We start from the raw sequence: 13,992 nt of genomic DNA on the forward strand, positions 1-13,992 counted from the left end.
AGGAAAAGAGGAAGAAGGAAAAGGTGGCTGGAAAAGATCATTTTGAAGGGAAATTTTCTTTGATTAATCACAAAACTCTTGGGGAGGTATTGAATATTAAATGGAATATTAATGATCATTTGGAGTGCTTATTATTATTATTTTTTAAAGTCTGGAGATCTTCATCATGAGTTCTTAGCATAATTTTACATACTATTCATATATTACTAGTTTATGGCACCCTCTACAGAATGATTTATCTTTAGAAATGAACAGCAGTATTAATTTGCCTAGTGATTTCTTCTTATTGAACCACATTACCCTTCTATCTCTAGAAACATTCTGGATGAAGACCTTGAATTCCAAGGAGATCTAAAAAGAGAAAGTTTGGCGATTAATCATGGATCATAGGACTGAGGAGAAAAGAAAGCAACGCCATAGCTTGACCTTACTGGAACAACTAAAAAGAATGAAAGAATCATCAGAGATAGTTGATGTTGTGCTAGTTGCCGAAGGTCAGAAATTTCCCTGCCATAAGGTGGTACTAGCTGCCTTCAGTTCCTACTTCAAAGCCATGTTTACCTGTGGCTTGGTTGAATGCACTCAAAGAGAAGTGGTACTGTATGACATGTCAGCAGAGAGCGTGTCTGTAATCCTCAATTACATGTACAGCGCGGATTTGCACCTCACTAACCAGAATGTGCAGACTGTTGCTCTGGCTTCGTATTTCATGCAGATGGAAGATGTTTTCAGCTTGTGTCAAAAGTACATGATGGACCACATGGATGCTTCCAATTGTGTGGGCATCTACTACTTTGCAAACCATATTGGAGCAGAAGATTTATGTGATCAAGCGAAGAGGTACTTATATCAGCACTTTGCTGAGGTGAGCTTACAGGAAGAAATATTGGAGATAGAAGTCCAGCAGCTGTTGACTCTTATAAAATCAGATGATCTGAATGTTTCCAGGGAGGAAAGCATTCTGGACCTTGTCATTAGATGGGTGAATCACAGCAGAAAGTCGCGTGCAGAACATCTTATCAAGCTCTTGAAGGAAGTGAGACTGGTACTGGTCAGCCCTTCCTTTCTCATGGAAGCCCGCAAAAGGAACACAGTGATTCTGTGCAATTCAGAATGCAATGATATGTTTGAGGAAGCGTTGAAAAGCATCAAACTAGCCACCCACCCTTCTCTCAGCTTGAGATATGGCATGGAGACTACTGATCTCTTACTCTGCATCGGCAACAATTCGCTTGGCATTAGGTCAAGACATGGGAGCTATGCAGATGCCAGTTTCTGCTACGCTCCTGCAACACAAAAGACTTACTTCATTTCCTCTCCAAAGTATGGAGAGGGTTTAGGAAGTGTTTGCAGTGGTGTTGTCACTGAGAATAATGATATTATTGTGGCAGGAGAGGCAAGCGCCGCCAAAATGTCTAGACAAAAAAACAGGAACATTGAAATTTATAGGTGTGTACCCTGTCAGAAATTCCCTGATTATTTACAAATTTTAAGTCCAAAAAATGTTTCTGAGATCAAGAGAAGACCATCACACAAAGCATTCTTTACCTGAGAGTTATCCCAGAGATTTCGTCTGCTCTAATCAGTTTGTCACAATTGATCTTCACAGTACAAGGAATCATGTATCTAAAACCAAACCCTTGTGCTTTTTCTCCTGAAGGAAGGAGGGTTTACACAGTGGAATCTTTGTGTAAATAAGCTTGATTAGAACCTGCTTTGTTGTATGTGGATTCTATATTCTCCCAGTACAAAGCTCCACGTATTACTAAGGTTCTCTTTTTGAGGTCTGTAGTGGGGGTAAATGTGTCAAGTGAATGACCTAAGGAATCCAGAAGGGGAGAGGTAACAGTCTTATCTGAGAAATCCATGTTGATGCTCAGAGATGAAAAGATAGACTGATAATTTAAATCTCCTTCTATTTTACTCAAGTCTTTTTCAGATGAGCCCCTTTTAAAGACAGCCATAGCTTTTCTGGATTAAAGAGAGAATTAAAAATAACTTTTCAAACACAGGTACCTGAATTTAAAGAAGTAAATCCCCACAGGTCAGATAAAGTAGCTCTATTTTCAGCTGTGCTGAACTTCTGCTCTTCCCACTAACTTCAGTGGGGAACAATTACTGAACAGCACATGCAGAAAAAAAGAGTCAAATATCTTTGAAAGAATGCTTAAAATTGGGATACCTAATTCTAAAAATGCTTGATCTTGCAAACAATGAGGCCAATTGTATCAACTGTCTATGAAGGAGAAAGCTCCTCTTGTCATCGCATCACTGAATAATCATTGAAGACGAAGGGGATAACATTTATAAACAATCATATGAGACCACACTGAACCACGGCATTTACAGCTTTGAATTTCCCTACAGATACCACCAGCGAGGAAATCAGTTTTGGCACAGCCTGTGCACCGCTCAGTTCCGTGAACTCTATGCACTGGGCACTGTCCATAATGATCTCTATGTGATCGGAGGGCAAATGAAAATCAAAAATCAATATGTGGTCACAAACTGCATGGAGAAGTACTCCATGGAGCAAGGTACCTGGAGAACCACAGCACCTCTGCCAGTGCCGTTAGCCTGCCATGCAGTGGTGACAATGAAGAACAAGCTCTACGTGCTGGGTGGCTGGACACCACAGGTTGAGAAAAGTGCCAATCATGTTTCAGGAAAATGTTTGCTTTTTACGTTGTGCAATTTTATGGTGCTGCTTGCATGGGAAAATAAGTTGCTCACATTGTTTGACATCTTTTCTAGGAAAACCAAACAGGGTAAAAAGGAATAATATTCGTATTAAGTCATCCTCACTGAAAATGCCTACTTCAAGAAGGGCAGTTCATTCATGAAGACATGCTCAGTGAGCAAGATTTCGAAAAGATTGTTTAAAAACAACAACAACAAGCAAACAAATAACACTTCCCCTCTCCATCCCCCTCTGAACAACAACAACAACAACAAACCAAAAACAAAACTAACACTTCCTTAGATCCTGTCTAAATCTCCACTCTTTTAATTTGAAGCCATTTCCTCTTGTCGTATCAAATGCCTATTTGGCATTTTTTTGTCATTACAGACTGAAAAATTGATTAACTGCAGTCTTTCCTCTTCCTATACACTGTCCTTTTAATTTTGCTGTGTATCAGTAAGTAATGTTCTTTAAACAATACAGAGCTCCTTAATTTATTTGGCTTTTATTGTATTTTAAATGAAAAGTTGAGCCATTCTCAGGAAAAGAGATTCCTGTAATCCACTCATATTTTGTTTCAATTGCATTGCTTGGCCGTATGATGCTTTAACAGTTTTCAGTAAGGCCACAGATGCCATTTTCAGTAGAACAGGTAATACACAGAATTATGCTACGAGGCAGAATCATAGAATCACAAGGTTGGAAACGACCTATAAGATCATCTAGTATAACCCTCATTACCATTGCTACCACTAGCACTAAACCACATCTCGCAGCTCCAAGGCTCTCTCCAGTCGTTCCCAGTGTGAAAGATGCTTTTTAAGAGTTTAATTAATTCTTATTTACTGCTCAGTGCAGCTTAGATTTGGGCATTTAAGAAAAAATAAAAACCATGTATTTGACAGTGGTGTAGAGCACCTGTAATTGTTACTGCCAACTATAATATTTTCAGACTGTCGTCACATCTCACTGGTTTGTGATCACTTGAAATACATTACTGTTTCAAGTGCTTAGATGAGATGTATTCAGCAAACAGGATTTCCAGCTCTTTGGATATTTACAGTGCTGAAGTCCCCAAAGGAGACAACGGAAAGATCAGAGAGCCTTTCTCATACTAAAACAACAGAGCAAGGACACCTTGCTGTTTAAAGAAGTAAATTATGAGAGCAGGTTTAATGTAGAAACAATCTGTCCACTAAAAAAGAAAGAAAGAATATTTGAACTGGAAGATATAACAGATACAAATGTGGAAGTGAGATCCAGCTTTGTTTGTCTTAACAGATCTCCAGAACAGATTGAAAGGGGAGAAAATGGTGTAGGTGCACAAACTACAAACACTAACCCAATGTTAGCTTTAAAAAATCACCTGGGGAATGCTTAAAATTCATACCTGACAATCAGCACGTGTACACTAACAGCATGTGAGCGTGAGTTCATACAAAGCAGTCTGGAGCTGAGTGGACTAATGCTGATTGTCTCAATACTACAGCTTTGTAACAGCAAATTGTCATGTGTATCACTGCAGAAGTGACGTAGGATGTGAATTTAGAGCATGTCATATGGTGTCTGCTCTTAAGTATATGCTCACTCTGTATTGAAAATACAGTTGACTTCTTTCTCAGTGAATAAATCAGTATTTCACACCTATCATGGAGAAAAATGTGTCCCTGGGCACTCTAATGGAGTAATAAAGAGGTTATATATTGCCTGTTAGTTTGACTTCTACTATCTTGTACGTTATATCATAGAATCACAGTATCATTAAGGTTGGAAAGGCATCTAAAATCATCTAGTCCAATTGTCTACTTACCACCAATATTGCCCACTAACTGCTTCCCACTAAACCATTTCCATCAGTGCTAGAAATGTATTTTTGGAGTATAAAAGAACAAGCAAAGCAAGGGCGCTTAAAGCAGCTTTACAAGTAAGCAAAGTAGTCCTTTCCTCTCTACATGGAAACTTTAATCCTGGAAAGTTTCAGAATTCTCACCACAAAGCCTACTGCATGCAGCCAAAGCATACTGGGTATGGCCTGAATAACAGTGAAAGTGGAAATGCAGCCATTAGCAGGAGAAAAGATACAGCAACCTTTTCCCTCTATTATTAGTAGTACTTCATAGGAGCCTTGTAAAAGAAGGGCCGGAGTTGGGCCCATGAATGTACTGTTATTACTCAGCTCCTTAGCTTTATTGCTACAGAATAGAAATTCTCAGCTATTCATTTGCCTTCCACAGTGTACTGCCAGCCACAAGTCAGGGCTGCTGTTAAACCGTCCTGCACGCGCATCGCTTCGCAGCTGTAATTGATGTGTTTATGTTATTTATCTGCTCCTCTGCCTGCTGTGATTAATTGCACGCAGGCATGTGCGGAGGGCTCCAAATGTTGTATTATTATATGGCTGTCATATTTCATACAGATGGATCTGCCTGACGATGAGCCGGATCGATTAAGTAACAGAATGTTTCAGTACGACCCGGGCCGAGACAAATGGGCAGAGTGTGCACCAATGAAGTACTCCAAATACCGCTTCAGCACAGCCGTGGTCAACAGTGAGATTTATGTCTTGGGTAAGAGGAAAGAGATTTTTAACAGATAGCACCATGAATTTGTCTTTTTTCCAGCAATTTGCTTCTGTGAAGAAAAATATCTCACCCTTTGCTTTGTAGGACAAAGTATGTTGGATTAAATGGGTGATATTCTTTGGGATCTATTACTTCCCTACATAATTTCTTCCTTCCTTAGTGCTTGAGGATTAAAATAAGGGAATAATGCTTAGTGTTCTGAATTAACATAAGAAAGGTACTTTGTTTTTAAACTACTTTTCTTTGGAGTGCTGATGGGAACTATATATAATAATAAATTTTATGAGTTGGGAAGCCCTGACAGCATCATTTCACAGGTGAACAGTGGGAAGCTAACGTGCCCCATGCCAAGAAGAAATGGCACAAGGAAAAAAGAGAATTTGGAGGTCCCAAACAAAACCAAAATGGTTTGTAGATTCTGATAAAATTCAATGAATCATTCTCTTCCACCTCTCTTCCACCCAACTCAATGCAGTGCATTTTTGGAAAGCCTGAATCTCTCTGTTATTTTTTAAATCAAACTTTTCAGTTTTTTCATTTCAAAACAGAAGTTTGAGCAAAAGTTTTAAGTTTTTGTGGAAGAGTTCCGCAATCTCCTATCCCCAAATCTTTTGTCCCAGAATAATTCTTGGCATGTCCCCAGTTCTGCAGTTCATCCATAACATGATTCTTCCCTAAAGCAATTCTTTATGGCCCCTCTGCCCAAGTCAGTAGAAAGAACAGCACCTGCTTTTAAACACTACTAGACAGCTCTGAAAAGCAATTCAAGAAGGGATTTTATGGAGAGATAATGATAGTTAAAGGCAGGAAAGTGCAGCCAGAGAAGAAAAACACTTTGGGCACTGGCAATTATATGGGAAAAAAAGCGGAAGGGGCATTTTGGAAAGACAATAGGAAATTCAAAGTTAAATAAGCAAGTAGGAGAAGAATTATAGATAGATGCATTGCTGGAAAGTGCCTGAAGAACAGAGAGAGAAATTTGTGCAATTACTCCATAGGTGAGCTGTTGGTTGTTGATGTCCTTCCATGCTTATTTTCACAAAACGTGTGAGGGCTCTAATGTTAATAAATCTGTAAAATTTGGCTAAAACTGACCAATGCAGTCAAAAGCTGTGAGAGGAAGACAAACAAAGAACACCCCTACTGTGGGTAATTGCATATGCCTTGTTTCCTTAGGAAATCAAATAATTTTGCAGCTCATTTTTTAATTGAAAAATAAACCTGACACGGAGCCAAAAATGTTTTCTCATCAAATTCTCCCCTTGGATATGTAGATTTGAATCCACATTTTCTCTTTTGGTGGAAGTAACATTTTTCTCCTGAAGTTAAGATGGCAACATAGATGGTAAATGCTAGCTGTCATAGTCTGAAAATTGTAGACTAGTCTGAAAAATTTTCCAAGGCCTCAAAAATGATGAAGGATCTTCCCATAGAATTCTGTCTGGAAACAGCAGTGCAGTCACTGATACTGAAATCTTACTCTGCTGCTATTGCACACAGTCTCTGCCCCAGCTGTAAACTTGCATGGCAAAAACCTGGCACAGAAAAGGTTCAGTTCAAGGTTCATTCATGTTGACAAAGGCTTGCTAGCTTGTAAATTCTGAGACTGTTGTGTTGAGAAGTAGGTACGGCTTTCCTTTGGAAACTATTGCGATGGTATACCGAGCTGGGTATGTGTAGCACAAAAAGGAATACAGTGAAAGCACTCTAAATCTGGCTGATGTGGCACACTTCTCTGCCATTCAGGAGAGGATGGGGATGGAAGGACTGAGGTTGGCACTGACAGACCAAAGAATACCAATTGCCATGAGGATGAAAAGACCACTGCAGACTGTTCAGAGCTGTGGATCCCTCAGACATCACTGTGTCTTAACAGTGTTACGCATCATAAGAGTCTAAAGAGATGCTGTCAAGGGCAATTTGTTCAAAGAGATATGTTCTGAAGAGGGTCACAGCCTGAGGGTTGTCTTCCTGTAGTGAGTTCAGAGACATCTGTGTTCAGACATAGTAGTTAAGCTTTTATTCTACAGATCAGCAAGACTTTTGTAGAGTTTCTACCCTTGCCTTTTCTACAGCTTCTCATTCAAAATAGGGATTTCTCACGGTGAAGTGTGTGCATAGAACCTGAACATCTAACAGGCTCCCACATAACCCCGGTGTGTGGGACATTCATTGAAGGGACAGCTGAGGAGCATGCTCCGTAGCAACACTTGCATTCCCACAAGTGTCACCCACTTCTCGTGTAAGACTTGTAATGCACAGCTTTTAGCTTGGTACATAAAGTCATCCTGCAGGTAGACATGAGTTAGGATAAAGAGGTAATGGCCTCAGGTTGCACCAAGGGAGGTTCAGGTTGGATATTAGGAAAAATTTCTTCTCAGAAAAAGTGGTATTGGCACAGGCTGCACAAGGAGTGGTGGAGTCACCATCCCTGGAGGTGTTCAAGAACTGTGGAGATGCGGCACTGAGGGATGTGGTTGCAGGCATGGTGGGGGTGGGCTGGGGTTGGACTTGGTGATCTTGGTGGTCTTTTCCAACCTTAACGATTCTAAGGTTCTGTGACTTCTTTCAAGCATCTCTGGGCAGATATTTTTAAATGATGCATGTTTGTCAGTTCTTTCAGGTAGGATCTCTGTTTTCCCATAAAGTTTGTACAGGTCTCAGCACATTCAGGATTAAGCATAAATGAAAAATCACTTCACAAAGGATTAATCCTCTCTATAATAATATAATCTCTGATGTATGAATCCAAGTTCTATCATAAATGTGAAGCAAAACGCATAGATGGAATGCTAGTTTTGAACGAGGAAAAGTGACAGCCTTGATATGAGTGTACTTTTTGCTGTGATCCTTGTAGGTGTACGCCTGTAGTAAGCAGTCTTTTGATTTCAGTGGCGTTGTGTTAGGCTCATTTTGTTCTAACCAGATCAGCATCTGACGCTTATCCACTGAAGTATTAGGTTTTGAAAAGTCCTGTTGGCACAGAATGTAAAGTACACAGTCACTGTCCAAAAACCCTTCCCAGCCTAATTGCCAGCGCCAGCGTGTAAAACCCTAATGATTTAATGGAATTATTCTAGAGTCACACTTATGGGAGGGAAATGAGAAATTGATTAGAGTTTTTTTTGTCTGAATAATAGCGCTGTGCAGGAACTTCCACCATGTGTCTTAATCAGCACTCCTGCAGTATAATTGTTGTGTAATATTCCTAGAGAATCCTATGCTATTTATACAGCGTGCACAAACCTTAAAAGAAAATGAACGGCATTTCCTAAGGCTTAAAATCCTTTCTCCTTTTCATCCCATTTGACTGTCTTAGTTCTTTCTCTCCCTATTTTCCCAGGAACATAACTATATTCATTGGAAAGCCCAAGAAAGAGCAGTATTGTGTTCTTAATGACAGAGGCAATTGAGATACTTTTGGAAGAAAACCAGAGGGGAGGGCTCTATTTAAGGTCATGCATCTTAATCTCTTGCTTAAAAAAAAATATCCTTTGCAGCTAAGACTCTGAAAACTCATTGCAGCCAATGGATAAATTAGGAAGATTTATCCAAATGTGGATAAATTAGGAAGATTTATCCAAATGAGCCATTTCAATGCTATATTCATTAGCTTATAATGAAACTCGTTCTGCATAACTGCTGTCTCTGAAATACGGGTCACTGATAAAAATATTGAACCACCACGACAGCCTTAACCACGTGTTGCTTTCATGTTGTGTAATTCCTGCTTTAAAAATAAGAACATATAGGAGGACTTAAATGGGAAATCCTATTAGTGAAGATTTAGGAATCAAAGAATTTTTGTTTATCCTCTTTAGCCTGGCATCCCACCTCTTTAAAACTTGCTTGGTGTTTTTTTCCCAAGTTCTTGCCAAAAGCTTCTCTTAAAAGTTTTAAGCAATTAAATGAGGTTCAGTTAAGAACTGAAAGTCTCAGTCATAAAATACTTATTTGAATATGCGTTTTGGGGTCTCCTTGGAAAGGAAAGCTTGTGTAGGAGGGAATGGAAGGAAACATTTTAGCTTTCAGGTTTGAGTATTAGCCATGAATCTGAATAATACCTTCTTCTAAAATAAATGTGCCTATTTTTAGATATGCTTTGGACTTCTGACAAGTAGCAGATTACGGGCCTGATTCTGCTGTGCTGTACCTGTGCCACAGTTCTGTGGTGCCTGTGTGCAGGAAGGGATGAAAAAGGCAAAATTTGATTTGATATAAGAGATCAGAAATGCTCCCCACTCACTTAAAAATAATTAAAGGAAACAAGAACGAGGCACCATGGGACAAAAGAAGGAGCTGAAACTGAAATGTTCACCATGCTGAGAAAGACAATTGGCTGGTGGTTTTTTTTTCAGCTATGCTTCTAATCAATCTTCTGCCCTTGTGCCTTTTACAAACTGCATTACATCATCTGCTTTGCTCTGTGTTAGTAAAGAATGACAGCACTTCTCATCTCTGGAAGTGCCTGCCAGGAACGGCTTTATAGCTCCCTCATTTCTGCAGGAATCCAGTTATGCAGCCTTGCTTCTTGAGAGAGTGAGCAAGCAATGGAAGCGCTGAGACTCTCAGCTTGAGTGCTGTTAAAGAGTAATGAAGGGAAATGTTACATAAGAGATTTACGCTATTAAGCCCATCGTGCTTCCAGAGATCAATTTAATAGTGAATTATTTTACGGGAGGCAAAGGAGAGCACGAGTTTGGATTTCACTTGCATGTTGGAGAATTACTCTTTTTTTTTCCCAACCAAGTCACAGAAATGACAGTAAGAAAAAACATTGCTCTGTATTATGATCTGAGTATTTAATTATATGGCAAAGGATCCCAGTAACAGTGCCCTGATCTCAATCACCCAGACCAGCCTCACCTGGGGCCTCCACCCACAGCCTCTGCCGGTAGGTCCAAGGGCACTATTTAAGCACCGGGCTGGGAAGTCATTAAATTTTCATCCCCTTCTTTTTTGCCTGATGACTTCTGGGCTGTTGGTGGACCCTTTGCAGTTGCCTACTTGTGCAGCTATGCCCCAATGGTGAGCTCACTGTGTTGCCTGGGACAAGCTTCCCTTCGGGAATGAATGTTTTTCTGACGTGCTGCTGTAGCTGAGGGATGTGGGTCATGCTTAATTTAAGCTGTCTGTAAGTGGGGGAACCAAGTTAACTTTAATGCTCGGTTCCTAGCGCCCAAACCTTGAAGGCAGTGAGGCACTGGCAAAGGCTGCCTAGAGAAGTGGTGGGTGCCCTGACCCTGGGGACACCCAAGATCAGGCTGGATGGGCTCTTAGCACCGATGGAGCTGTAAGTGTCCTTGTTCATTGCAGGGGTATTGGAGTAGATGGCCTTCAAGGGTTCCTTCCAACTCAAACAATTCTATGCACATATATTCATATATGAAGTACTGATTTCCTTTGCATCTGCTGAACTTATTTTTGCTAGTGACTACCACCTCACAGCTCTTATAGGTGTTCTCCCTTATGCACTGAGAGGGTGTTCTGTTATTAGAAGTGTTGTGATGCAAATTATATTCAGCCTTCTCTAATGAGACTGGGGCAAGAAGGAGGCAGCTGGCATTAAGCAAAGCAAAATTATCTGCCTTCAGCCAGCTACAAACAGTGTGTGGATACAGCAAGGCATAGGATGGTACTTCATTGAAATGCTGAGGATGTGCTAATCGCATCACCTACCTCTGCTTTGCCTTCTTGCATCAAAGGCTTGTCTTTTCTGTCCTGATTTCTTTATAAAGTTCATATATATTTCCATATTATTTATTTTACTAACGGAGCTTCATGTTAAATTTAAAGTCTATTAGAACCACTTCTTACAGAGTGCCCTTGAAAGTATGTGTGGTTGCAGAATCATCCAAGCATGATATGGAAAGCACTCAAGCATTAATGGGTTTGGGAACACAAAGGTGACATCATTGGCTTTTTTTAGTCCTTCAGTGGCATCTGAAATATCTCCAAGGGAAAGCCAATAACGTAAAAAGCCTAATGTGTTGAAAGGGTGTATTTGTAACGGGTGGGTAGGGGAATGGCTGAGTTCTAGGATTAAATCCTCTTGTGTGATGAATGTGAAAATGACAGATGTGTTTGAAACTCCTGGTGAGAAAACCACCTCTCCCTGCTCAAAGGACACATAACTGGGCTTTACTTAGGGAACTAAGCCAGGTGGCATTGAATTCCCCTGCTCTGTGACAAGAGGGATGATTGTGGGTTACTGAGCCACCCTCCCCAGCATCTAATGCAGTCCTTAGCCATGGAAATAGCAATTCTGCCCTTCAGCACACCTGTTGGGGCTCCCAGGAGGTTGTGACCATGGCATGCAAATTGTAATGACCCTATTTATAGCTCTGTGTGGTTTAAAGTACAATAATACAATTGCAAATACACAGTATTGACCCTTTCTTTACCATGTGCTGCTAGTAGGGCACTTAGAATCACTGAATCATTAAGGTTGAAAAGGACCTCTGGGATCATGAAGTTCAACCATCTACCTGCCACCAATATTGCCCTCTAAACCACATCCCTCAGTGCCACATCAACAAGTGTCTTGAACACCCCTGCTTGGCATAGTCTCTCCCAAACAATCTACAGCCCTCTGCCCTTCTACTGCTCTCCCTTGACCTCCTAGAGGCACCTCTGTTCTGCATAGAGGCCTCTATAGGAACAAAGCATCAACTCATTCGGTCAGCTTTGGCACTCAGAGAACACAAAACAGACAACCTTCTTGATCTTAACTGCAATTCCATATGTCTCCGCTTGTACTCCTAATGGTTTAATAAATCTCTGCAAAGAAGGCAATGGGACAGGATGAGTTCTGGGTTCTGTGAGTGGCTAAGCACAAAGCAGCATGAATTGCCTGACACAGCAAGTTTATTTTTTTCTGCCAATTTCGAGTCTTGTGTGCTGTACACATTGTAGGTGATGGATGGTCTGTTTAATGTGAGATGCCTCTACTTGGTTGCAGATGTGATTTGATTTCGCTTTGAGAAATTTTCTGGCTGATTTGTGCATTCAGCCTTTTGGGAAGAGGCCTGAGAAGTTGGTCTCTGTAGAGGAAAAAGTATTGTCTTGCAGGAGCATTTCTGAACTACCATATGTGGGAACAAGGCAAGGCAGTGCTGGTAGAATCTAATATCCTTGCATTCCTTTGTTAGCAATATTTCAGTGTTAGCATTGTTTTAAAAGAGGAGATTGAAATTTTCTGTGAGTTTGATTTCTTGTTTTTTAAAGCTTGAAAATTAGTCTTCCCTCTGATTTTCTTTCTCATTTTCTCTTTGCTGAGAACTTAGCTTTGTCTTTGTTGTAAATTGAACATGAAATTGGTTCATTACTGGAATGTACATAATGTACTGGAATGTACATTAACTGGAATGGCTGTTGAAAGTGAAAATAAGTTGGAGATATCTTGTACCTTCAGGACTGTCTGATTGCGACAGGATTAAATGAGGTCGAATTTAGATTGCCTAAATTATCCAATGAAGATTTTGTAAATGTTTGAGAATGTGGTAGCTCTTAAACTTTTGAAAAGATCTCCAATAGACAACTAAAGATTACTTCTCTGATAATTGTACAGGGGAAATGCTTGGAGCTGATCCTCTGGGCTGGCAGCTGTGTGTCTTCATTAACTAGTAATGGTGGTGATTTTTTTGCAAAAGGCACCGACTGCGCTGTACCTCATTATTTCTTATTTCTGAAGCTGCCACGCCCCACAGTTATTGAACTTGGCAATGACAGTAAAAATACACTAAGAAAACAGCAAATAGCAACTAGGCTTATAGAAAATGTTCTGTGGGCATTTTAAGCACTGGCCTACGTGAAATATTTAGGCAATCAAAAAGCTATTCAGTTATTTGAGTCTGATATGCCACGTGTATGCCTCAGCAGGTATCATCCATTCCTCTGCACAGCACCCTCTTTCATTCCTCAGATGAAGACTCTTCCTCATGGATACATGCCTGTTCTTCAGTGCAGAACTCAAGTACCACTTGAGCAATTTGAAAAGAGCTTGGTAACCTGCAGCAGTCTCTTTGGCACTGCAAAGCTGTCTCCTGAGCAGATTGAATCAGTCTATTGGGAGCTTTAATATTATTTGCTCTTAATGAAAACTACCTTAACTGTCTTTTTGCTACACTCCATAGACTGTTCTTGCCCTGGTATCAAGTTGCCCTATACTCTGATTTTAAGGATACTACAGAATCAAAGAGTGGTAAGCTATCAGTTAAATAGCTTTATCTAAAGCAGAAGTTGTCTGAGTACTCCTTGAAGCTTTTCTTGATAAATTTAGGAGAATGGCATCATGTCCCATCCAATGCAAGTTAATTTTTTGCTAGTTTCTTTATTGAATTCTATGCTAAGCATTGGACAGGAAACTTCCAATAGAAATGTTTTCCTGAATGTTAGGGCTTTCAACTCGCCAAGCTTTAGTAGTTACCTTTTTGCTGATAGTTGAACAAAGTAATTACCTATCAAGTGGAGGCACTGACATTGGGTGTTGAGGTAACCATGATATGTAAGTATAAGTGCTTGAGAAATGCAAAAATTGAATCAAACACTGCAAGTTCAGCTGGAGGAGAACTTCCAGCTGAGGTTAATGAATGCTGAATTTGGTTCTCTGTTGCTCTCATGGGATGTTTATTCAAGTAAAGATGTTTATCTTGTCCTTACTTGAATCTAAAATACAGATCAGGAAAAATGGTGGTGGCCAATTTGGAGTATTGCGATCAACAGTTA

The 13,992-nt window shown here is 40.2% G+C and overlaps 2 protein-coding genes across 4 annotated transcripts in view; one reads left to right on the plus strand and one right to left on the minus strand.

Annotated features, from left to right (window-relative positions):
• Positions 1–13,992, minus strand: part of MGLL (monoglyceride lipase) — an 89,338-nt gene that overhangs the window by 74,340 nt on the left and 1,006 nt on the right. The window lies entirely within an intron of this gene.
• KBTBD12 (kelch repeat and BTB domain containing 12) overlaps positions 1–13,992 on the plus strand; it is a 41,476-nt gene that overhangs the window by 12,193 nt on the left and 15,291 nt on the right. The window contains exons 4-6 of the mRNA XM_042823226.1: positions 315–1,449; positions 2,368–2,638; positions 5,100–5,250. Of these exons, the coding sequence (XP_042679160.1) occupies positions 380–1,449; positions 2,368–2,638; positions 5,100–5,250 (1,492 nt within the window). The 5' untranslated portion in view covers positions 315–379. The remainder of the gene's footprint in view (positions 1–314; positions 1,450–2,367; positions 2,639–5,099; positions 5,251–13,992) is intronic.

The sequence above is a fragment of the Centrocercus urophasianus genome, unplaced genomic scaffold (assembly GCF_019232065.1).
Source record: "Centrocercus urophasianus isolate 14NV4802_14NV808 unplaced genomic scaffold, USGS_Curo_1.0 seq_22, whole genome shotgun sequence".
NCBI lineage: Eukaryota > Metazoa > Chordata > Aves > Galliformes > Phasianidae > Centrocercus > Centrocercus urophasianus.